The following is a 25,401-nucleotide window of genomic DNA, read 5'->3' as shown; positions in this document are numbered from 1 at the left end:
GAAGTTAGCATAAGCTAAATTCCCCAACAATGGTAATCCTCCCTGGGGCCCGTTGAATGAAACTGTGTCTCAGCACCAAAACAGAAAAAGGCTCGTGCTTTATTTGTGGTCAGATTTAAAATGGTGCATATGCATGCTTCTGCTTCAGCCATTGAGGAAGCATGGGCACAAGGCTGATATCACTCCAGCAATGTGTCCTTAATTAACAAATGCCCTTTCTCCAGTTTGAATACAGCCTCTAGAGTTAGTTCCACCTTAAATGTCCTCACAATATTATTTTACTCACATCCAGCTTAAAAAAATCTGTGTGAACAGTACAAAGTAGTACAAAGTATGTATATTTGCAATGCATTCTTTTACAAATACCTCAGATTGGTTGGTAATGAAAGACTCAAAACCCAAGTTGTAAAGATTTGTACCTCTAATTCAGTCAGAGGGGAATGTGATTGTGAATGGTTGACTGTCTGTATAAATGAGCTCTGTGGTAACCTGCTCATGGCGTACCTTGCCCAATGGAAGATGTAACACTGTATAGGTTCTAGTTTACGGTTACAGAACATTGATGGAGATAGTTAGGACTTATGCCAAATGTATTTCAGGTCAAATGTACCTCATGGATCTTAGTTTTGTTACCTTAGATCAAATCTAAATTTATTTTAAGCTCTCATGACTTCTATTTAAGCTTTGAGAAATAGTCATACACATAATGTATACACAGTTGGCTTTGCATCGGTAAATTATGTGTTTATAGACCTTCTTGCATAGATTTCCCATGAATTAAGCATGCTTTGCATAGAGGTAAACACATTAATACAAACATAAAACTCTTATGATCTTTATTTGTTTCTCTGTATTTGTTGTTGTGTTGCAACTACTACATTTGTCCATCCACATTTGTTTTATTTATTGCTTTCCTCTTGTATTTCCCTGTCAGCACAGACAGGCTTTCATGCCGAGCAAACTGAAATTGCAATTTAGGGAGAAAGTGTTATCTTGAAACATGGGAAGAGTGTGTGTCAGGGAAAGATTCAGTGAGAGTTGCACAGCAATAGAGGAAACTTGAGTCACATGCAGAGATACTGAGAGAGGGGGAGCTTATGTAAGTGTGGCATTTCAATACAGCTGTCCAAAATGCTGACTGAAAGAAAGTCAGTTTCACTTAATGTTTTTTTGTGATAAAAAAATAGACAGTATTGCTCAAATGCTGGGAGAGGGTTCACTGCAAATCAGTGTAACTACTGTAGTGAGGCAAGGGAGGCTTTTCAACTTCCACTCTGGTCTGCATTTTGTGGTGTTTTCTTTATACAGCTTTCCGGCCCTGTGGGCCTTTCCATTTACAACTGAACTTTCACAATTTGCTAACTTTTACTTTGTGATGCTCTTCTTTAAATTAGGCGTAATGGACAGTCAAATGTTTGCCTGCTTTGATGATTCTATTTATAAGGATCTATATGGTTTTAATGTGAAGCAGAGGTAGACTGAAATTTGAATAAGAAAATGATTGTAAATCAGTTGGAGCTGGATCTCTACTACGTGCAACACATTCACTTTGTACAAATGAAAACAAAATGTAACATGTTATCGGTAGAAACATTTTTAAATGTCATGAAACTTTATTATATGATTCACATTTTGTTTTTGTTGCCAACATTAAATATATATATTTAAACATTTGCTGGAAACTTATCAATACATTCAATATATGTAGTTTCCATCTTAAAAGGTGGAAATAACATGTTTAACTGTTTGTACTGGCAATGTAAGGCTCCTATTGGTTGCTCATAAATGGAGAGATTTGTGTCCAACTGCTAACTCAAAACTAGCCAACCTCTTCAGTGAAGATGTCTCAATAGTGTTGGGGAATTCAGGCCAAGTTGCTCACACACACACACACACACACACACACACACACACACACACACACTCACACACACACTCTCTCTCTGTCCCCCATCTGTGAGTTCAGATGAACAGAAGTCTCCCGGGGCTTTTCATTGGCCGAGCTCCACACTAAGAGGTGAGCTAATTGGCCAGCTGGGGCCCAGCCGGTTGGTGGAGGAATGGCATTGGCCGAGAGAAGGGTCAAGTGACATGTCATTGGTCAGATTGGCTGGTAACCTGGCAACACTTCAGGCTTTCCCTCTTGAGAAAAGCTTGGTGAAAAGAGAAAGAAAAACTGGGAAAGACTGTTGAGCATAATTTGGCAACAGCTTTTCTGAAAAACTGTTAGTTAATTTGCAGCTTTTTTGTGATGTTAAAGTGTGTATTTGTGGGAGGTGTAAGTCCTCACAGTCCTCGTGTGAATTTGCAAATAACCCTCAATCATGAGTTCCAAAATGGTTGGAGGCACGGTTTCAGATGTTCAATCTGTTGCTCTTTCACTCAAATGAGACAAGATATTGATAATAGCAATTAATTTAGTTTTACCCAGTTTTCCCATCTGCAGTTATCTTTCTACCTCTATTTGATTTTAATCTAACCACCACCTATTACCATTTCTTTCTGCGTGCTTCCGATTCACCGCCAATTTTTTCAAGGCCTCATAAATGAAAATAAAATATACGTTTATACGTGGGTCCTAGAATCCCATCTAGATGCTTAAGGCTTTGTCCACCCCAATGTTCTCCTTATAAGGTTTTCTGGAACTACAACTATGTCACTTTACCAAAGTCCACCTTCCACCAACAGTAATCGTTCAAAAAGCCAAAAGACATCCCATGAAAATATAGACGGGTCATTTTCAATTTTTTAATCCATGGCTAATGTTGTCATTTCAAGAAGGACAATCTCCAGTCACAAAGAGATAATCTCCCTACGCTTTCTCTCTCCGTCTGTAGGTTAATTTATATCTACCTCCACCTTCTTTATTAAGTAGCAGAGTGAGTAATCTAGAGGAAATGAGAGGTGGAGGTTAGTCACCAAGGATTAGTCTGGTTCCAGGACATCAAACATTCCATTCCCACCCAGGAGATAATCATAGCCAGGTTAGCCAGGAAATTAAGTGACTGCCTTTCTGAGGGTCTCTAATCCCTGTCTCGCTCTCTCCTTACATTTCTCTTTCTTTCCCACCCTTCCCGCTTTCTCTAATTCTGCCCTCCTCCCCTGCCCATCCCCCCTTCCTCTCCCCCACCTGGACCAGAGCTAAGTCTTCGTCCTGGCCAATCTGCTACAGACTGCTTGTGTCTGCAAGAAAACTTCCATCTCCATTTCCTGGAGGGTATTTGATAGATGACACTATCCACCACTTACACTGGAGGTAATATCTGACCATGCAGCCAAGTCAGAGCTTTCAGACAAATTGAAAACTGTTGGATGTTTCTTATATCTTTATCAGAATGATGTGTGTACTACATGCCTTAAGATATAGTTTTCCTATTTATGCTGATAATCACACTGTATCAGCCCAACCATATCAACGGAATTGGAAAATGGGTCAGCATTTACAGTAAGTAGTGTCATACAAGCACTTTTTTGGTCAATATCTGGAAACAATTTGCGACTAGCAGGTTTCTCTGGGGTTTCTATAGGTCAAAAAAAGACTTAAGCTTTAAAGACTTTATAGTAAGGGTTTATTTGTGTGCATTTTTTCAATGCAAGACCCCCGGGTAGATTAAATGACGGTGGACTCTGTCTGTACATGTTACAAATCTGTTCATGGATTGAGGTCCAAATACAGGACAAAAGCTCAGCGTGGCAAGTGGATTTCTGCCTCCTTCCACAGCATGTCATCCAGCACAACGGCAAATGTTGCCTCCATTTTCCACACTTCTTTGTCCATTGTCCCCTTTTTTTCTTGAGCACATTATTCCTCATCTTTTACGATGTTCCCAGTCAACCACACTCTATAAACCAACATTGCACACACACATGCCCAAATAACCAATCTTGGATGAATGTACTTTGTTTTGTATTTTCGAGCCCTCGTCAGCATAGAGTGCCACAGTGACGCGTCCTAAAACCCGGAAGTAAGCTGCGCATGGGTTACTTCGACAAAAAAGCAATGCGATTTCTCCATAGGATTTTGGAAAATAGCTGGAAATAAGGTCTGTGGTTGACACGCATTTAAGAGACGGATCACGTTTTGTTCAGTTGGATAATCTCCACATGTCTACCCTACTTTTATAATTTTCGAATCATAAACCTATTGATCATAAATCTATCGATTAGATGTTTTAGGACGCTTCACTGAGGCACTCTATTAGGAGTCGAGGTATGACTTTGAGGTCAATTTGAGTTCAATGTTTATCGAAGTCAATTCAATTGAGCTAAGCTAGATTTGATTTACGATCAGATATTTTTTGCACACCATTGCACAAAATATTGACTCATTTGTGACACCAAACAGCTCACCCACTGACGTTACTTGCGAAACATTTGCACAAACGGAATTTACCACATTTCTATTCTCATTGATAAATCTGCCACTTCCGTGTTGACAATAGCCCAAAACGCATCGAGAAATCAATGTAATAATAGTACAATTGCTTTTGTCAGTTAAGACTAGGCCATCATTTAGTTAATCAACATCAGTTATGGGTTCCCGACTTAAAACTATTGTATTTTATTTTATAATATTGGCCGGATTTATATCTCCGTTTATGAATGTTTAAAAGTCCAGATAATGATTTGCTGTGTAATGTTAAGCATTGTAATAACACCTGTTTTTATCAATTTGGGAGCCAATGTAGATATTTATACCTGTACTGACATTTAAAACTATATTTTATAGACGACAGAAGAAGATTAACAAAAAAGATGAGAAGGGGAAAAAAGAACAGTGATAAAATGTAAAGGACAATATATAAAACATGCAGAGACCAGAACAGTAAGACACAGGCAAGAGGAGAGAAGAGGTCAGGTCTTTCATGAGATTAGAAGAGATAAAAAATAGAGGAAATAGAGGATCGAATAGAAAAGACACCCGGACCATCACGACCCCACATCTGGAGCCATTCACCTGAGAAAGGAAGAGAGTGTGTGAGGGAGGCAGAAAGAGAAAAGTGACACTTTCATCCTATTAGAGCTCCATCTAACCTGCCACTGTAGCCACCTGCTCCCACCATCACACACAATCATACACACTCAAAACAACCTGGAACCTTTTTCTGCATTCGCAATCTGCACATGCACTAGCACACGCAAACACACACACACACACACACACACACACACACACACACACACACACACACACACACACACACACACACACACACACACACACATTATAAAGGTAGCGGTGCTGTTCTTATGTGCTTATGGTCTTATGCTAAGTCCTGCTCCTGAGATATCATAGAGAAATAATATGAGAATCCAGAAATAAAAACCTAGAAGAGACATGCCTATACCCAAGGCGCTGACTTTATAAAATTGGCAGAGGGAGTAAAAAAAGTGCCCCGCTCTCATTTCTCTCCTCTCTCCCATCATCGGTCCGTACATTGTCTCCCCTTTCACCCTTACCTCTTTGCACTACCTCATGCTCCTAGCTCCTTCTCTTCCGCTACCTCAGTTTTCCTTGGAATGCACCTTTCTTTGTTCCCCCCTAATCCTCAAAGGGGAACTTTTTTTAAGTCGGGAAGTTTAGGGTATAGAGATGGAGAGGGGAGTTCGGGGGGGTTGAGGTAGACGGATATAGTATCTGGGTGGGGGCTTAAGGAAACTAAATTATCTTCCTCACTTTTCCGGCTCCCCTTCTCCTCATCCTTCTCTCTGTCCCTCTATATATGCCACCCCCCACCCCTGACTCTCTTTCTCTCTATGTCCCCTTATCAACTCCCACCTTGCTGTTTTTCAAGGGCAAGCTTAACTTTTAAGAACACTAAGGATTGGTTAAACCTGTATGTGTGTGGGATTCTGTGAGTCCTCTGTCTTTTATTTTTACTACATTTAATATGTGTCTTTGTCGTTGGTAGGGTGTACACTTAGCTAAATATTATTTGTGTTGGTTTTTTTGTGTATTTTTCTAAAGGCTTTGCAGCAGAGACTAATCCTATCCGCTCTGCTATCGCTTTACCTTCCTTCTTACTATCATTTATTTATGCCCATCTCTCCCAGCACACTCACTATGTCCCCTTCTTTCTTTCTCTTTCTTTTATTTATATCCCTCCCTTTCCACACTCTTCATACCCTAAATATATACAAATACAAACACATAGCAGCATTGTGAACTGTAAACATGCACATCTAGCTCCTATTTCACTGTTCAGGGTCACATTTGTGTTGTCATTGTGTCCTAGATTGTGAATTTTTTATTCATTTCGTTGAAACAACAAACATCTCTTGACATATTCTCACAGGGTACTCTGTTTCTATTTGAGGACAAATAGTTAGCCCCAAATCGAAATCTATTTTGTGGTCTATGTCTGGGATGGTGTGAAAGCCGTGGATTGGATCCTGCTTTGGACTCGGTCCACTTCCAAACAGACTTTAGTTAAGTGTGTGTGTGTGTGTGTGTGTGTGTGTGTGTGTGTGTGTGTGTGTGTGTGTGTGTGTGTGTGTGTGTGTGTGTGTGTGTGTGTGTGTGTGTGTGTGTGTGTGTGTGTGTGTGTGTGTGTGTGTGTGTGTGTGTGTGTGTGTGTGTGTGTGTGTGTGTGTGTGTGTGTGTGTGTGTGTGTGTGTGTGTGTGTGTGTGTGTGTGTGTGTGTGAGATCACTACCAGTCAATGTGGACTACTATTGAATCAATCTGCTGTTCATAAACTGCTAAGAGATATCTTGCCCCCTATAACCCAGTGTAGCGAAAAACTCATAGAAGATAATTAGCTGTTGTCATATTCCCATGGAGGACAGTGACGGGGTAATAATGCAGCCAGCTATATGTACAATGAGTTACCTTCAATGTGACTTCATGTTTCCTCCACTTGGTTGTTATAGCCTAAACTCAATAAGGACCATTTGTGTTTCTTAAAATGACCAGGGAAGGTTAATGCTGCATGCACATGCTCCTTACATGGTCAGATACCCTGAGTTGGAAAGTTGTTAATCTTATTTTGGTGTTTTCATAAGTCGTAATGTTGAAACAACATTGACACTACAAAGTAGATGTGTTTTATTGTATTGCCCGAAGTTCAACAAAGCGTAACTATTTCTGAGGTGGCATTCATGTGAATTTCCCAAGTCTGGAAATACTTGTTCAAATTACACCAACACCCCATGATTGCAACCCAAGTGCCCTGTTTCACAATGTTAACAAACGTTAAGAATAGTTCCTGTATCTACCCCGTGACTGGGATCCGCTCCAAAGAGTAATGGGTTTTTCCTTGGCCCATGCTTCACCTTTAAACAAGCTTCATGAAAATAGGGCCAGTAGTTTTTCCGTAATCCTGCTGACAAACAAACGAGGGTAATTAACTGAACACCAGGTGGTAAAATACCTCACATCTTGGGTTTAAATCTTGGTTTCAGGATTAGGGTTATGTTTGGGTTTTAACAGATAGTGGTTATAGTTATGTTGAATCTCTAGGGAATAATGACAAAGCACATGTTGGTGTATCAGGGTGTGTTGCTTTCTGCTAAAAAAGCATTGGGCTATCACCTCCCTGATAACTTTTGAATGCCATTTAAAAGGGAAAAAAATGATTTAATTTGATTGATAGGTCCACCTTCTGATATGCATAGAAACACACTCCAAAACCTAACTTCCTCACAAACGTACACTAAATCAACAGGATGCACTTTGCATTAAGTAGTATTAATCACTGCATTCATAGGAGTCACACTAAGCGGCGTGCTTTCGGGATAATTGACCTTCTGTGGTCTTAATTGTTCGAGAAGCTCAACAGCGCTGTGACATTTAGCTGTGCCCCAGTCTTAATTCTTAGCCCTTTATTCTAGTGCCTCTCTGACATTTCAGTGGGATGGGGTTTGTGAATAAAGATGATTGGTGCGTCTTTGGTGTTGCACAAATAAGCACATTTGCCAAGGATAATTGTATTCTTTAACCCTTTTGCTCTGCCTTTCAAATACTTTTGCTCAGTTCTATATCAGCCTCACTGTTTTGGTGGTTTCTCTCAGCAGGGGAGATGTAAAGCCCAATAGCACGCAGTGACCATCATGGTGTACAGTATATATCTGCAGAGGTATCACAAGGTCGTTTATCGATAGCAATGACTCAGCGATTGCTTTGCCAGATGCTGAGATTTCTGGTTTTCAAACTTTATTTCCCAGCCCATGGCTTTTATTGTGTTTTGTAAACACCCAAAGAAAAACCACCAACTGAGATGCATTTAGTTTACTCAAAGATGGATCATGATGCTGCAAGCAGGTAAAAAACTGTTATGTTGTGCTACAGCTTAGAGAAGAAGAAACACACATTGTATTATTCTAGATAAATGGTTAAGTGATCTTCTCTTTTTAATTCTGAGCTATCTTACTAATGTAGGGTATAGGAAAACAGTATGTTTTGGTTCTATATTTCTTAAGGAATACTTGCACTAATTTATAAAACTAATACCGCTTAGCTTAGCATACATTGTAAAAATATGGGGACAACAGCTAGCCTTTATCCATCTATCTGAATAAAAAAGAGAACTAATTAACATGTGTTATCTCTTTTGTTTAATACCTAGAAACAACCTATTAATATGTTGTTGTATGTACCAAACAGATGAACAGGACATAGTTGACTTTGGTAGAGAGACCGTCCCCTGTGTGGTCAACACAGTCTCATTAGAAGAATGATGAACTACTGAAAGATCTCATTAGAACAGGTGTGTGTGTGTGTGTGTGTGTGTGTGTGTGTGTGTGTGTGTGTGTGTGTGTGTGTGTGTGTGTGTGTGTGTGTGTGTGTGTGTGTGTGTGTGTGTGTGTGTGTGTGTGTGTGTGTGTGTGTGTGTGTGTGTGTGTGTGTGTGTGTGTGTGTGTGTGTGTGTGTGTGTGTGTGTGTGTGTGTGTGTGTGTGTGTGTGTGTGTGTGTGTGTGTGTGTGTGTGTGTGTGTGTGCTGAGGTTCAATTGTGTGGGTGTAAATGTGAATAGGCATGTACTTGTGAGTGTGCTCGTCTACTCTCTCCCTCCTTTAGTGCTACTTTGTTAAGAGCCTGTAGTAATTAGCCTGTGGAAATGGATGGCTTTTCACCAGCAGCTGTAATTACTGCTTTCTCTAGAATGAATGGAAGGATGGGTTGACCGAGGGATGGCATATAGTATTAAATAAATGGATAGAGAGTTATATTGGGAAGAGTAAATAAAGCCTGCGATGGAGGGCAGGGGTGATGGAACGGAAGGAAGTTGCATGGTTATGGAGAAGTGGGGGAAAGAGTTTTTTATTAACTTGTCATCTTGTTTTGTGCTGCTTCAGTGGAAGTGAATGGCATAACTGATGTGTGCATGTGACCATGAATGGATATAGGCTGAATCTAATGTGAGATTAGGAATTAAATGAAGGAGAAGATAATAAAAGTTGACATAAGGTAGTAGCAAATGAAAAAAGTCTGTCAAATGTCTTTGTAATGTCTGCCATTAGAAGAGCTGAAGCATAGCTCACTTCACACAGACAGGCGTTAGATTCCTTTCCACCTCACTAGAGATTAAAATGTTACTCATATCATTTTTGATTAACAAGGTGCATGAGTCTATCACACAGATTCCTTAACGCTGTACATGTACACGTACCCATCCACGCCCCATTCAGGGCAACGTGCCACTTGCTCAAGGTAGCCAACATTCACACACAGTTGTCCCTCGACATGTTGAACTCTTCTTCCTTCATGATTTGCATCATTTTAATTTTGTTTAGAGAAAAGAGTCCCATCTTTTCATGTTTCAAGGAATGTTGCTGAAGTGACATGTTCTTTAAATGCTGCTGATATATGTGTTCAAGTCCCAACCACTTGTGATCTGTATTGATGTCAGATGATATGCATGTTTACACTGCACCACAAGGCAAGGCAAGTTTATTTACTCACTCACTTTAGTGTTTACAGTCAGAGACAAGTGACTTCAGGTAGTCCTCCTCCAAACCCACCCGTGACATTGCCTGGCTACACTACTCATACACACACACACACACACACACACACACACACACACACACACACACACACACACACACACACACACACATTGCACCCTCCTCAGAGCTTTGTTTTTAATTGAGTCAGCGAGAAGTGCTGGCTGAGCAGAAAGATATGACTGATACGGATTAGAACCAGCCTTCCCTTATTCATCGATTTCTGCTACGGGTGGGAGGCAGGGTGGGGGTCCGGATGGAGGGATGACACAAAGGAAGCTAAATCTTTTTCTCAATCGATTTAGGAATGGAGAAAAGGACATTGGGAGTGAGACAGTAAGGTATGAAAGGCAGAGACTGGGGTAGAGGACTGGAACTGAAGTGACCGATAGAGATTATACTGCTCCTCTCCGTTATCATTGATTTTAGAAGGGAATGGGGAGCGAAAGACAGTAGGGGACTCGAAGGAAATAATGGAAGACCATTGAAAGGCTGCAAGGAGAGTTGTAAATTCAGCGATGAATGATAGATAGATGCATGGCAAGGAGAAATTAGGTGAGGTAAGATGACAACATTAAAGAAATGGGAAAGAAAAAAAGAGACCTTAACTAATAGTGAAGATTTAAGAGTACTCAAAGGAACCCTTTACTTCACTTAAGGAGAGTTGGTTAAAGGGGAAAGATGAGGTGTGGATAAGGATGCAAGGGGGAGGTGAGTCAGAAAAGGGGGATGAAGAGGAGCACAGTAAGAGTTGAAGAGAGAAAAAAGTCACTTCACATTTGGTCTAAGTAGTCCCATCGAAGCAGTATGCGGCTACCAAGTGCTCTGTGTCGATCTAAATCCCTTTGAAATCCTCCAACCAGCTCGAGCGAAAAGAGTCTGTGCGTAAGACGGAGAGGCAAAGACGCTAAGATACCAAGAGATGGACCTTGAGTGTGTGCTGGAAGTGATGCGGTGGTGTATGTTATGGGTAACTAAAAGGAAGAGGGATGAATGCTGTGCAAGTATGGAAGAATATTGATGACAACATTGAGTTGAGAGTGCGAATCTGAGCTCTACTCAGTCTGAAAGTCAACAAGCGCGTGTGAACAGTAAGAGCTGAAATACTGCAGGGAACACTGAATTGTTAGCGAGACATAATGATCTCAGAGGGTAGAGGAGTTATGTCACTACATTTGAGCAAACTGATTTTCACACTCGTAATCAAAGCTCCTCAAGCTCAATGTTGCTCGTCTGAATCCTCTCTGTGCAAACTAAATATCAGTTTGATGTCACCACTATGTGGAATCGAACACTTCCTTGTACTTTCAAAATAAAAGCTCTTGACAGTGGTGTTTTTCTATCCTCCAAATAAAAAAAACTAGCAGTATTTGTTTTCTGTAGTATATTAGAAATCCAAACTTTAAACGCCAAAAACAATCACATTTGTTTATGGGTTGCTAAATGATCTAGTTTTCAAGCAATGTTGGCGTATTTTGACAGGAATTTGAAAGTAACTTTATTTATTTTGTTCGCTTAAAGGTGGGATAGGTAATTCACTTCAGAAACACTTTTTGTTATATTCCATGGAATGCTATTAACATCCCGATAGCAATGAATATATTAAGTGCTTTGACAATAAATACATTAAAAAATGTCATCCGTGGAAGCCGGAGCGCTGTAAAAAGCACGACCAATCATCTGAGCCGGCCCGGCTAAAATAACTGGATGGCCTACCTGCCTGTCAGCCTTCCATCTGTGCACAAACTTATCTCGTGCCCTCATTGGTCATGTGCGCGTTCGTGTGTGTTGGAGGAGGGGCTCTGTGAGGAAGTCTGAAGGAAGGGGCGTACTTTCAAATTCTAGCGCACTCGAGCTGGTTTCTCCATTCTTACCTACCCCACCTTTAAGTTATGATATATGTTTGAAGATTTTTGTCTGACCCAAGACTTTGTTAAAGGAAAAATACAAATATTTAAAAAATGAAATAAAACATATTATACTGTGATCTGATCCTTCACCTTTTGGCATTCAGAAAACAAATATATGAATTTAAATATAATAATAATAAAATATATTCATAATATTCATAAAGTGATGTTGGACTCTAAAATAAAATAATCCTAAATAACCATATGGTCGCCATCACTCCTTACTGAGGAGCTGACTCTTCCCTGGGTGGATTTAAAGAAAGACATGAGCCTGACGTCCAGATGTGGGTTTGTTGCAGCTTGCTTGTTAAAAATGTTGGCAAGCGACCTCTTGAATTTAAGTAGTCAGTCGCTGGCAAAACATCTGGAGGAAAGTGAGGAAGCACACGTAGAAACGAATGTACGCGCATTGTACACTCAAATGTCATTCTGCTCTCTCAAATATGCACTTTTGCGATTTGAAAGGTTGACGTTTGCGCTCTCGGTGTGTCTGTGTAACTTTATGTGTGTGTGTGCCTCCTCTCCCATCAGTATCGGTCTCTTCTGCTTGACTTCCGTGCTCCTCTCTGCCTCTGCTCTGCTCACCATGCCGTGAAATGGTTTTTCACTAGACCATTACCCCAACCAGTGCACTACACTACTGCCCCTCTGTGTGTGTGTGTGTGTGTGTGTGTGTGTGTGTGTGTGTGTGTGTGTGTGTGTGTGTGTGTGTGTGTGTGTGTGTGTGTGTGTGTGTGTGTGTGTGTGTGTGTGTGTGTGTGTGTGTGTGTGTGTGTGTGTGTGTGTGTGTGTGTGTGTGTGTGTGTGTGTGTGTGTGTGTGTGTGTGTGTGTGTGTGTGTGTGTGTGTGTGTGTGTGTATAGTAGCTGCACTAAGAGAAAGGTAGCACTTGTGTATGTGCGGGGACAATGCATTGTGTGTGCGTGTACAGTACGACCCACGCAAGCTCAGTTGTCATGGTTTTTTCCCTGCACTGTACTCCTGCCACAGCTGTGAATGCTGGGAGTCTACTAACATCTGAAATGTCACACACACACACACACACAAAGCTACAGGCAGCTCTAGTCGTAGCAGGCGTGTTGTTCTGCTCACTAACTGAGGGATCATCTGTCACTGCCTGAGTTGTTTTTGTTAAGCTATAAGCATCTTTCAGTAACGACTGATACCGTGGCCAAAAATGTTGTTTAAAGTGGAAAATGTCAAGCTGATGACAAGCTCGATTCATTTTGTGGTCAGTTTTGAATGTATTTTCTTGTATTAACCTCTCTAGTCTAATAGTCATGTTTTCAAAAAATTATTTGTGTTGAAATGTAGACTGTGTATTTGCTGTGCAGTTTAAATGGGCCCTTTTATGCCCATTTTTACGTTCATATTTTAATTTTTTGCGTCTACTGTGACATGTTTACGTGCTTTATGTTTTAAAAAAAAGGTCTTTATTTTTCTTATACGTGTGATGCACCACCTCTTTTCACCCTCTGTCTGAAACCAGAGCCCAGTCTGCTCTGATTGGTTAGCTGGCTGGCTCTGTTGTGATTGGTCAACCGCTTAGGGATGTCCCGCCCCTTAGCCTATCACCTACAATGTGTTGGAGCGCTAGCCAATAGAAGTGAAAGGGTAACGTAGTGATGTGATTATGTTACAGAAAATAAACAAAGGACTAAAATAAAGGCGTGTCAGGCCGGGTCGGAGTGTGTGGGAGAGACACCTCCTGTGCAGACCATTTACATGCACACAAACCTACAACACACTACAGTAACGGGAACACCCAAAATACCATAATTACGTAAAGTGCGGCTTTCTTCTGAATCCACATTTCCAAACTGATTGTGCTGCCTCTTTAAGCAGAACTGTATCCAAGCTGTATCCAGAAGACACACTGAGAGGTTTGTTCAACTTATTTTTAGCTGAATAAACACAATAAAGAATATCAGTTAAATAAATTACTATTTGCAATTCCTCACTTAGTCCAACTGCCTCTGAAGAAATATATATACACTCCCTCACTTCATATGCATACGTGCACATTCATTCTGTGCTCATCTGTTTCTGTTTACTCAGTCTGTGGCATCGCACAGTAATCTGCTCTTAATCCATGTGTATGGAAACACACAAAGACATGCACACTTGAGCAGAAGAGCACCAAACCATACATGCTCAGTCCAATCCCGTCTCCTACAACGTGACGTTCCATCATATCCATTTCAGGGATAACAATAGAACACGTGGTAAGCGTTATCAATTTAAACAAACTAAACGCTGAAAAAATACTTGGTTATGTATTGGTCACAAAAATACTTGGTTCAGAAAAAAGGTATTGTTTAAGATTAGTACTTTTGTTAAAACATTGTTTTATCAACGGACCTTATTTATATACTACGTATTCAAATATATGAAATGGTTCATACAGGATACGAACAGAAGTCTCCTGAGAGGAATTCCTGTGTTCGGTTTGCCCTCACATTAACCCCTACATACACACTCCTCTGAATCCCCCGGACTTTGATTAGAAACACATTTGTCTACTATGGGAACATCAGCCAGATGATTCTGTCTGAACTCGGGCACATAGGTTTGGGGTTAGAAAAACACTAGAAAACAAAGGGTATTTATTCTTATTGCCTACAAATCCCATTTTAAGACCAAAACCAACAGTGAACTGATCCTACTAACACACTTGTGTAGCCAAAGCCCGATGTTTTGTTATTCATCAGTGCAAAAAAGCTATATTGGTTATATATATGTTTTCTTCATTATATACTATGAACACGCGCAATTTAATTAATTTAAGTCAATCCCACATACCGCCACCATAAATACTTGCTCTCGTGCATCACGTGTTGTTTTTCTGCTGAGAACTACAGTGTCCCGCTGTTTCAGGAAATAATTGAGCCTTTATTGAACATTAAATGATGTAGTTGTGAGGTTTTTCTAAAGAGTTACGTCTCCATGTGAACCAAGAGGCTTTGATTTTTGCCTAAGGAAGTCAGAAGGTATTTACAGACAAACGCATTATTTGTTTTGTTTTTTCATGAGATTTATAGACAATAACAAGATAGATAAGATAAGATCTTTAATTTGTCATTGTACAAGTACAACAAAATTACAATGTGAACTCAAGGTGCCAACGCGCAACAACAAGACAATATAAAAACAAGAAATGGGACTTAAATAGACATGAAAGGGAATATGTGCATAAATAAATAATAAATGAAATTGCACGATTCCCCTCGTATTGCAACGCCATCCTTTCCCTCTCAAGTACAGTAGTACACCAAAGCTACCTGACTGCTTCCCATCCTTCATCTCTCTGAAACCGGCCTCCCTAATCATCCATTTTGTCTTTACCCCTCCAAACATGACTCTTTGCTTTTTCTTCACCCCACCCTTACTCATCTCTCTCACCTCTCAGCCTCCCCCGGATGTCGCAGTCATTTCCCCCCCTCGCTCTCTCCCATTCCCTCTTTGAACATCGTGTTTAAATTGTGCCATTGGTGTCCCTTTCACCTCCCCACTCCGGCATCCTCGCCTTCACCCCATTCCCTCCCTTGGTTTATAATTCACCTCTCTCCCCTCGAACTCTCCCTGCCACTTCTCAATGGCTTCCTAATATCCCTCCTCCTCTCTATATCGCTCTTCTTCATTCAAACTCATTTACTTCTCATTCGCTCCATCTCTCTTCCCCTCCTTTCTTCCCCCTCTAATGCCTTTTCATTCTTTCGCTCCACCTCTCCATTCCCACCTAATATCCCGCTGTCTCTCTACCTGAGATATTGAAGCTATAAAGACAGGTGTTCAAAAGAAAGCAGTGCCAGCAAATCTGTTTTATATGCCTCCTGGTATCGGAGAGAAGAAGAAAAAGTGATGGTCTGTAATATCGACAGTAATGTTGACAGTATTAACTTGAGTGGAGGAGAGGAGAAGAACATAGTTTCCTATAAAACGTTCAACTGTCTTCACCCCTTGGGACACACACTTCACCTTCTTGCATGTTCTTCTTTTGGATCTAATCACACTCTTCAACTTGTTTTTATACTATATGGGGACCCTGTGTACACGTCTCTCTTACAGGACAGAGACAACAAACAGTAATGTCTTATCAGGGGTACAACATTGTACTTAGATAAATATATATGCTGAAGGGACTCTATAACGCTCCGTATTATTTTCTTTTTTTACTGTTAGAGTTTAGCATGTATGCAGAGTCACAACACTCAATCATCTGAATCACTCCCTCACCCCATGCTATGTTCAACTGAGTCTCATTCCCAGTATTTACTGAAAATGGCCTGTGTGTGTGTGTGTGCGTGTGTGTGTGCGTGTGTGTGTGTGTGTGTGTGTGTGTGTGTGTGTGTGTGTGTGTGTGTGTGTGTGTGTGTGGGTGTGTGTGTGTGTGTGGGTGTGTGTGTGTGTGTGTGTGTGTGTGTGTGTGTGTGTGTGTGTGTGTGTGTGTGTGTGTGTGTGTGTGTGTGTGTGGGTGTGGGTGTGGGTGTGGGTGTGTGTGTGTGTGTGTGGGTGGGGGAAAAAAGTGAGTAATAATGGGAATAAGTGAGGAGAGAACGAGATGTGTAGGTGAGGGAGAACCAGTGAGATGAAGAGTCAAAAAGGAAGTCGTAGAGATTGAGCTGTCAGCAGCTTGACTTAATCTTTTACTTCTCAAGATGGAGACGAGACTCTGCATATGTATGACTTTGTTTGTGTGTGCGTATGACCAACCATCCTGTTTTGAAGTAACCTAATCTACGACTGAGGCCTCATCCACCCCCCCCTTAGAAAAAACCCTCAGAAGACCAAAACTCTAAATCCCTAATAACTAGCCTTTGTCAATCCTAACTGACTACAAACACACACATAAGGAAAGAGGCTTATGGCTATGCAATACGCAAGCTTAGGCTCACACATTTTTCACAGTTTATTCATATTTCAGGCAGGGAAATATATACTTTTACTTAAATCAACACTAATAAATTGTCTCTCTTCACCAGATGCCGGTCAGAGCGACAGATCCTCGGTTGGCACCACGATATGAAGAAGTGGAACGTCAGTACGCCTCATTACCAAGGTACTACTTTCTCTGCTTCCCTCATGTGAGGAGGTCCGAAAAGTAAGATGTTTTACTGCCGGTATCATTCCTCTCCTCTTCCCTTCTTTTTCTCTTTGAAGCCGCTAATTAAATCTGTGTAGTCTGTATGTCTTTCGGGGTGTCTCTGGAGGCCTCAGTCTAAGCCAGGAACTCACCTTTCCCCTCCCTGGGGAACACACACTGAGACGGGGGGGTGAAATGTAACCCCAGATCTGCTCCCCCACAGAAACATACTTTGGTTTAAGCTCAATCAGTAATGTTCTGGCATGTCGATGAGTGGAGTCTCTGTGTGTGTTTTTTAACCCTCTAACTTCAAACCTCAGCAATTACATTCTGGTGTCTTCCTGTTGTTTTGAACCAGAAAGGCACCATTTTTTTTACTTTTTATAGAATTTTAACAACGTTTCACTCGGTCAGACATCACAATTTGCTCCACTGTATTTCTCTATGTATTTAGACAGTTTAAAAGCCATGAGGCAGGTGAGTGGAGGACACAGGAGACACAGCTATGGTCAGAATTGACTGTCATGCAGCAACGTAGCTTCTCGACTCTCTGAGCAGCGTGCATTAGCCTATTGCCCGGCACGTTCTGCTGTTTCCCTCCCGGACAGCATGAAATATCACTAACATTAGCAAGCAAAAGACCAATAACAGCTTCCTGAGTATACTAATCAATTCCTGAAGGATTCTTTCCATGTATTTCTCATGATGCGTTGTCAAATGCAATCAGATACATGTTTGAAATGAGCTTGGAACATGTTTAAAAGCACAGCTGTTCACTGACCATTTAAACATGTCCGCCTTAATGTGAAACACAGTCGAAGACATCTTATATTCTACTGCCATCATCAGTCACGTCCTGCAGCATCTCATTTTTCATTTGCAACCTTTCCACTTTCACTGCCTGAAAGGCCTCAACTCTAATTATCTTTTTTTCACTCCTTACATCTAATTTTTTCTTTCTGCTACCTTCTCTATTCATTCCTGTTCTTTGCTCTACAGTGCCTTAGTTGTTAAATGTATTTCCTATTATTTGTTTATCGTTCTATGGTAAGGGGCTTACATAAAGCCCTGTAACATGCATGTTGACTGTTAAGCCCCTGTCACACTGTCCCGAAATTGACACCCGATGGCCACACGAATATGGAATTGTGAATTTCGCACGAAGATGGCCCCGAACCACACACGAAGGCAACATTTACATTACATTTAAGACATACAACTGCAATGAAAGTACCAAAAACAATTATGTTACAGTACTATGATACTGTACTGATATCTTCAGACTTTGTTCTTTACTTTATCCGTCTTTATATGTAGAAAATATTACGTTTTCTCTGTAATGTTGTTTCCATAACAACAACAACTTCCTGTCAACTGTCCTTCAAAATAATATATTATATCCTTTTTAGTTTCACAGAACACAAATTGGGTTATTTACATAATATGTTTACATGATTTTGTTGTGCAATAAAACAACCCGATGGACACACGATAAAGGAAATGTTCAAATTCGGCTGTGATCGTAGCAACATCGGGCCGTTCGTGAGGGCATCTTAAGCCATCGTATGATCGCTGGTGGAGTTTCTCAGGCTCCGGCAGCAACTTCGTGAGCGGTGGCAAAATCTTTGGCATGCCAAAAAATTGCCGAAGGACCTTGAGAAGGTTCATTTTCGTGTTGAATTCGTGTGTCCATTTTGCCCTTCGTAAGGCCATCATGAGGGCATCTCGTTATCATCGGTGCCATCGGGCATTCGCCCCGATCAGAGTGAGGGCGAATGCCCGATGGCACCGATGATAACGCGAAGATGACACGATTTGACAAGATGCCCTCACGAGTGCCTTACGAAGTTGCCGCTCACGAAGTTGCTGCCGGAGCCTGAGAAACTCCACCGGCGGTCATACGATGGCTTAGATGCCCTCACGAATGGCCCGATGTTGTTACGATCACAGCCGAATTTGAACATTTCCTTTATCGTGTGTCCATCGGGTGTCAATTTCGTGACAGTGTGACAGGGGCTTAAACTCTTACTGTATCCACAAATAAAACTCATTCAACAAAAATAGACGTGCTAACTTTAACATTAGAAACTCTCAGAAGTTGTTACTAGCTTTTTCTCACCTTGTTTTATGTTGCTGTTAAGAACCAACACCTGAGCAGACTAACAAGCCAACAACAAATGTTTGTGTGTGTGTGTGTGTGTGTGTGTGTGTGTGTGTGTGTGTGTGTGTGTGTGTGTGTGTGTGTGTGTGTGTGTGTGTGTGTGTGTGTGTGTGTGTGTGTGTGTGTGTGTGTGTGTGTGTGTGTGTGTGTGTGTGTGTGTGTGTGTGTGTGTGTGTGTGTGTGTGTGTGTGTGTGTGTGTGTGTGTGTGTGTGTGTGTGTGTGTGTGTGTGTGTGTGTGTGTGTGTGTGTGTGTGTGTGTGTGTGTGTGTGTGTGTGTGTGTGTGGGGGGGGTGTGTGTGTGGGGGGGGTGGGGGGTGTGTGTGGGTGATGACTTTGGCAGATGGGAGCAAGAACAGTGATGATAGTTTTGAGGGCTGGCTGTGGTATCTGAAAAGCTTTGGGAAATTGGACACACACACATTCACATACTGTACAGTACACCCTGTCTCTGTTTCCACTTTCAGTCGTGCACTGCAATCCCAAATCCCTGTGCCAATTTTACATGTAGGCCTCGTGTTTGAAAAGCACCCCAGTCATTTATCAAATAAAACTCACTCTGATAATCTGCCTTATTACAACAGGGTAATGGTTCTCAAACATTCTCTGCATGGCTCAATTGTGATTTATAACAGTTACATTGCCCAGAGACAGGGCCGGAACTACACACAGGCTCTCTTGGCACATTGTGCCTGGGGCCCTCTCCCACTGAGGGGTAAAAAACATTACATGCTTACATAATTAAAATATGTTAAACATTATTCAATGCAGGCTTCATAAAAAAAAAAGACAGACATATATAGGCTTTATGATACTCATTCTCATGTAGACCATTGGTAAGCGCTACAATTTACCAATATACCATTTATGATGATTTAACTGTATCAAAAGACAATTGGTTCGATGACCAGCATCACACCCTGTAACAACATAAGTCTAATTTAAAGAATTAAAAATGTAAATAAGATTGTCACACAAGAACAATGCAAAATATGTTTTTAATTGTTAACAAATCTGTCACCATCAACAGGTGAGGAACGTAGCAAACACCTGTTTCAAGCCATAGTGACACTGTGTGAAACTGCTGTGACATCATCCTTAACATAACAAGCAGAAGAACGTATCCACTTCTTCTTATAACTTGGTCGGCATACAAACAAATTATAATCGCTTTAAACAGTAGGTTTGCTTTTTAAAAATCGGACCATTGGCAGGATGTCCCGTGATGTACAAGTGATTATATATTCTCTGACTAATTAAACGTCTGAAGTGTTTAAAAGAACCGCGATCATAGACATTCCAAGAAAATGTGGCTAGGTTATAGCCACAACTTTTGCTAATGGTAAACCACAAAAGGGTTCAGTTGAGTGTGTGTGTGTGTGTGTGTGTGTGTGTGTGTGTGTGTGTGTGTGTGTGTGTGTGTGTGTGTGTGTGTGTGTGTGTGTGTGTGTGTGTGTGTGTGTGTGTGTGTGTGTGTGTGTGTGTGTGTGTGTGTGTGTGTGTGTGTGTGTGTGTGTGTGTGTGTGTGTGTGTGTGTGTGTGTGTGTGTGTGTGTGTGTGTGTGTGTGTGTGTGTGTGTGTGTGTGTGTGTGTGTGTGTGTGTGTGTGTGTGTGTGTCATTGCAGCATTAGAGAGAACAGTGGCTGAGTTTCAGTTTACAGCCTTGTAGATACATGCATTTAATAGCCATGTATTGCATAGTGTCATGTGGCTGGTGCCAAATAGTATGCGAACGTTGTACTTATATCCTAACAGCCATATTTGAAGTGAGTATGTTTTCAACAACAAACACAGAAATCGTAAAGCCAAAAAACTCTCCCAGATTTACTCAAAAATGTTTACCTATTGACTCATATCTTTCTCCTGCTGTCTTTATTCGTCCCTCCTGTCTCTGCATTTCTCCTGCTGTCAATTAACTCTGGAGATATTTCAGCAGCCAGCAAGTCAGAGAAACAGAGATCATGTTTGGAAACCACATCCAGGCTGTTGACCTTATCAAAACATATTATTTAGCTACCGGTCCAGAAATAGCTAGCAGGCTGTGTGTATCAGGTGTCTGCATGTCTGTGTACCTGTGTGCCTGTGGGGGAGGGACCAGGTGTGTGTGTTCATATTATTCCTATATGAACCATACATAGCTGTGTGTGTGTGTGTGTGTGTGTGTGTGTGTGTGTGTGTGTGTGTGTGTGTGTGTGTGTGTGTGTGTGTGTGTGTGTGTGTGTGTGTGTGTGTGTGTGTGTGTGTGTGTGTGTGTGTGTGTGTGTGTGTGTGTGTGTGTGTGTGTGTGTGTGTGTGTGTGTGTGTGTGTGTGTGTGTGTGTGTGTGTGTGTGTGTGTGTGTGTGTGTGTGTGTGTGTGTGTGTGTGGCCTAGCATTACTTTACTAGTGGGGACCTACATCTGTCACGTGTGGGGACTCGCCTCCACAAATTGGAGGTCCCCGTGAGGGTGAAGACTTGGTTAGGGTTAGGGTTAGGCATGTGTTGGTTATGGTTAAGGTTAGGATAAGTCTCCAGGAAATGCAAGTAAGTCAATGTAATGTCCCCTGAAGTTATGTATACATGGTGTGTGTGTGTGTGTGTGTGTGTGTGTGTGTGTGTGTGTGTGTGTGTGTGTGTGTGTGTGTGTGTGTGTGTGTGTGTGTCAACATTTTGATGGCTCTAAAATTAAAACATGACCCACCAGTGGATGATGTTTCCCTGCATAAAGCACAAACGCTACCTCACTGACTGTCAGCAAATGTCACAGCATAAAATAGAGAGGAGTCCGTATATTTTGCTACTCAGTAACATTTTTAAGTGTCTCATTGATAAAATATATCAGACTAAAAGATAAACAAGTGTATACGTAAATTGTGGCCAAAGTAATTAAACTTGAATTAAAACAAAGCTTCGATTTTATACAAAATTATATAAATTTGACAAACTTTTGTATCATAATAATCATACTTCCCTTGCTAAAAACAGTAAATTGAGTAAGAAAAATATCAAATACTCTTTAGTTTTAAAGTAGAATATATGTTCTTAATAGCTGAGAGATGCATGTTGTTCATGTATGGAAGAGGATAAGGGCCACAATAGGACCAAGAGAAAAGAGAAAAGTCCAAATGTTTTTTTTTTCAGAATTTGATAAAACATCAGAACTCTGACTCTGAAAACGTCAAACAATCTGAATTCTGTGAATAAAGTCTAAATCATTATTTTCCTCATTCATACTATAATCTCAGAGTAAAAAAACATACATGAATCCTCTTCCTTATTCATGGATAATGATCAATGACATTCAAAAGACAAAATGGGGGACACAACATGTGTCCTTTCACTTCAAATAGCCCCAGGTCTTCTCTCATTGCCCTCTTCTCAAAATAACCTCTCCATCATCTTCCTCCCCCATCCTCCACATCTCACCTTCTCTCTATTTCAACATGTTCCTATTCTTCTCCCCTTCCATCTCACTTTCCGTCAGTGGTGTTATTATCCTGATACAAAAGACCCCCCTGTTGAGAGTGCGTGTCCCTATTTGTTGAGGATTAAGACTATAATTTACATCTGTGTGCTTCAAGAGCGCCTAAACTAAAGCTGTATGTTTTCATTTAATGACATTAGTTAAGACGGGCTGAAACAACAAGGAGAGAGGTGATGTCACTCAGAAACACTACTGTGTGGAATCAAACCTTGAAAGCTGCAGATTTCAGTTTAATTCTACTTCCAACTTTTGTGTTAATATTTTGGATGCTGTAATCTGTATGAAACCATTATTTCGATGAGTGTGTGTGCACCTAAATGTGTGTGTGTATGTGTGAGACTCGGTCAATCTGAGGTCAGTAGATGGCTATCTGACCGTGCGTATGGTCACCATTAGCAGGTTGCGCCCCTACCATGTGTGCACCATTACTGCCCCATTTGCACATTATTGTTCCTGAACACATACACAAACAGCAATAGGCATGTTTGTTTTCTCCTGTATTATTCATATTAAAAAAAAAGGGGGGAACAATGTCAGAAGAAAAGAAAACAAGAAAGAAATAAACTGTTCAACCTAAAATAAATGGGTGGACAACAGCCACCATTGGTAATTGGTTCACATGTAAGTGTTATAACCCACTCATATCCATAAACTCATCCAATGTAGGTTTCAAAGCACACGGAACCGGACAAGTCACCTTTGATTAAGAACATGATGTCCCTCTCCAAGGATCTCTGTTGATAACAGCGATCAGTTGTTCTAAACTCAGCCTTGACCCAATTGGATTAGCTAAACACCCTTACCCATTTGTCCTCGTTATTACTCTTATTGGATTAACGGAACCAATCAGAGTTGCTGTTCAGGTTTCTGGGAAGGCTGTCACTTCCTCATTACATTGATAATTGGACGGTTAGTAATTAGAAAGCAGATGTTATGTGCGCTCTGTCTCCGCGTGTCTCTCTTCGTTGCATATCTTCATTTATTTCCCTCCATTCTTTGCCATTCCTGTTTTGTATCCTCCTCCCTTCGAGGCCCTCTTTCTCATTCTCTCTGAACTTGGGGTGAAAAGGACATTGTTGAATACTGTTTCAGTCCGCTGAAGGGGGGGAAATGAAATGTCTCTCGCTTCTCGTTCTGTCTCTCTCTCTCGAGAAGACCTCCCAACCAGGCCTGAGAGTTTCCCAGACCACTTTAAAACTGTGGCACAATCCCCCCCATTGTCCAGTTGTTTTTCTCTGTGTCTCTACTCATGGAGCTTGTTTGTTGGCCATGAAGGGGATCCCAAGTAAGACCCTGCCTCTCATAGACTGCCCCCCCCTCCCCATTTTCCATCTCTCTTGACCCTATCTTGTTCCTAGCTTCTAGTGTTTCTGATGTGTTCACCCTGTCGCTGCTTTAAAGAATTCTGGTCCCAGCTTTGATCTTGATCGTGGCCCCTAGAAAGTTGGGTTACAACCCATAATGTGTAGCAGAACCATAGGGTCCCCCCGTTTGACAAGAGTATGATATGCTTTCATATGTCTGGACCCCGGGGTGAGGGAGCAAGTTTCCCTTTCAGGTTGCAGCCGGCGAATGTTTAACAGGTTTTCTGGGGTATGCTGGAGTTGAGCTGGTGTTAAGTGATACTGTGCTCATGTGGAGTGAAGGGGATTTGCTACAAATTGCGAAATGTACCCAGATACACATTTTGAATAAAATAACTCCTAGGTGTACCCTTCGGTTGATAACTCGCCACTTCCAAGATGTGTATCACACCTGGCTTTTTTAAGGGCCGGTAATGGTCCGCCTTTACTTTATGGCAGTTAACTCATCACCCAAAACGTGGGGAACACATCAAGTAATGTTACGTTATTATTTATGTCCGTCCAAAGAACAAAAAGATGGACTGCGCTTCATGCATCTCAACAGTTGCAGCTGTGAAAGTTAACATCTGGCAGCAGCCTAATGACCATCTGCGGCTCCTGAGCTGCTACAAGCTTCTTTTTCTAGGGATTCTCAAAGTTATACTGGAAAGTTAAACCATAATCTAATGTGTGTTTGCATGCATTCAAAGTCCTATTTCACAATTATAAAAACTATGAAAGGCATCAAGACGAATGTGCGGAAAGAGTTGAGCTCGTATCAAGTTCTTTGACGCCAAATGGAAGGCACCATAAATTGTTGTGATGATTTATGAATCCTTTGGAGGAGGAAACATCTCACATTACCACAACAGGGACATGTTTGAAATAAAGCAGTGAGTTAGTGTATGGAGGAACATGTTTACTTTCAGCTCCGGTATCCTACAACCAAAGTTGCAAAATGGTTTTCTATGAAACTTGAAAATGAACACTGACATAGCAGTACAGTTGTACAGTTGTTTTTCTTAGGTATAGTGCAAGCCATATATTTTGTTAAGATACTATCCTTAAAAGTCTTCATATTATTCCATGACCATATTGTTCATAGTGCTGTTTTTTTCTTACAAGCACAGTTTCAGAATGTCCCTTCATGCACCAGATTAGCGGCTATTGAGGGATCGTAATTGTGTCAGCAATTTGTATCCTGTGGTCATGCACAGAGCAAAATGTCCCCAGCTTGAAACTATTACATCTTGCTGAAGGGGGAACCTTATTGGCTCAAGATGTGAAATAATGTAGGCTTTCTTTGAATGGGAAAGGGTATTATCAGTAATGGATTTCACGATGTTTCAGGATGTAACCAGTAAGTGGTTATGTATGACACTGCCATAACTAAATGTCATCCTTACTTTGAAGAACTCCAGCCCGTAGATATGGACATGGACCATTCATGTACTTACAAGGTGCTGCGTATTCATTGCAAATGTGATGGATCTATCTT

The 25,401-nt window shown here is 41.1% G+C and overlaps 1 protein-coding gene across 3 annotated transcripts in view; it reads left to right on the top strand.

Moving 5' to 3' along the window:
* LOC117466535 (partitioning defective 3 homolog B-like) overlaps positions 1-25,401 on the top strand; it is a 291,025-nt gene that overhangs the window by 249,358 nt on the left and 16,266 nt on the right. For all 3 annotated transcript variants that reach the window (XM_034109836.2, XM_034109835.2, XM_034109837.2), the window contains exon 23: positions 16,838-16,914. In XM_034109836.2, the coding sequence (XP_033965727.1) occupies positions 16,838-16,914 (77 nt within the window). The remainder of the gene's footprint in view (positions 1-16,837; positions 16,915-25,401) is intronic.

The sequence above is a fragment of the Pseudochaenichthys georgianus genome, chromosome 21, assembly GCF_902827115.2.
Source record: "Pseudochaenichthys georgianus chromosome 21, fPseGeo1.2, whole genome shotgun sequence".
Classification (NCBI taxonomy): domain Eukaryota; kingdom Metazoa; phylum Chordata; class Actinopteri; order Perciformes; family Channichthyidae; genus Pseudochaenichthys; species Pseudochaenichthys georgianus.
This window is presented reverse-complemented; position numbering and strand designations above follow the sequence as displayed.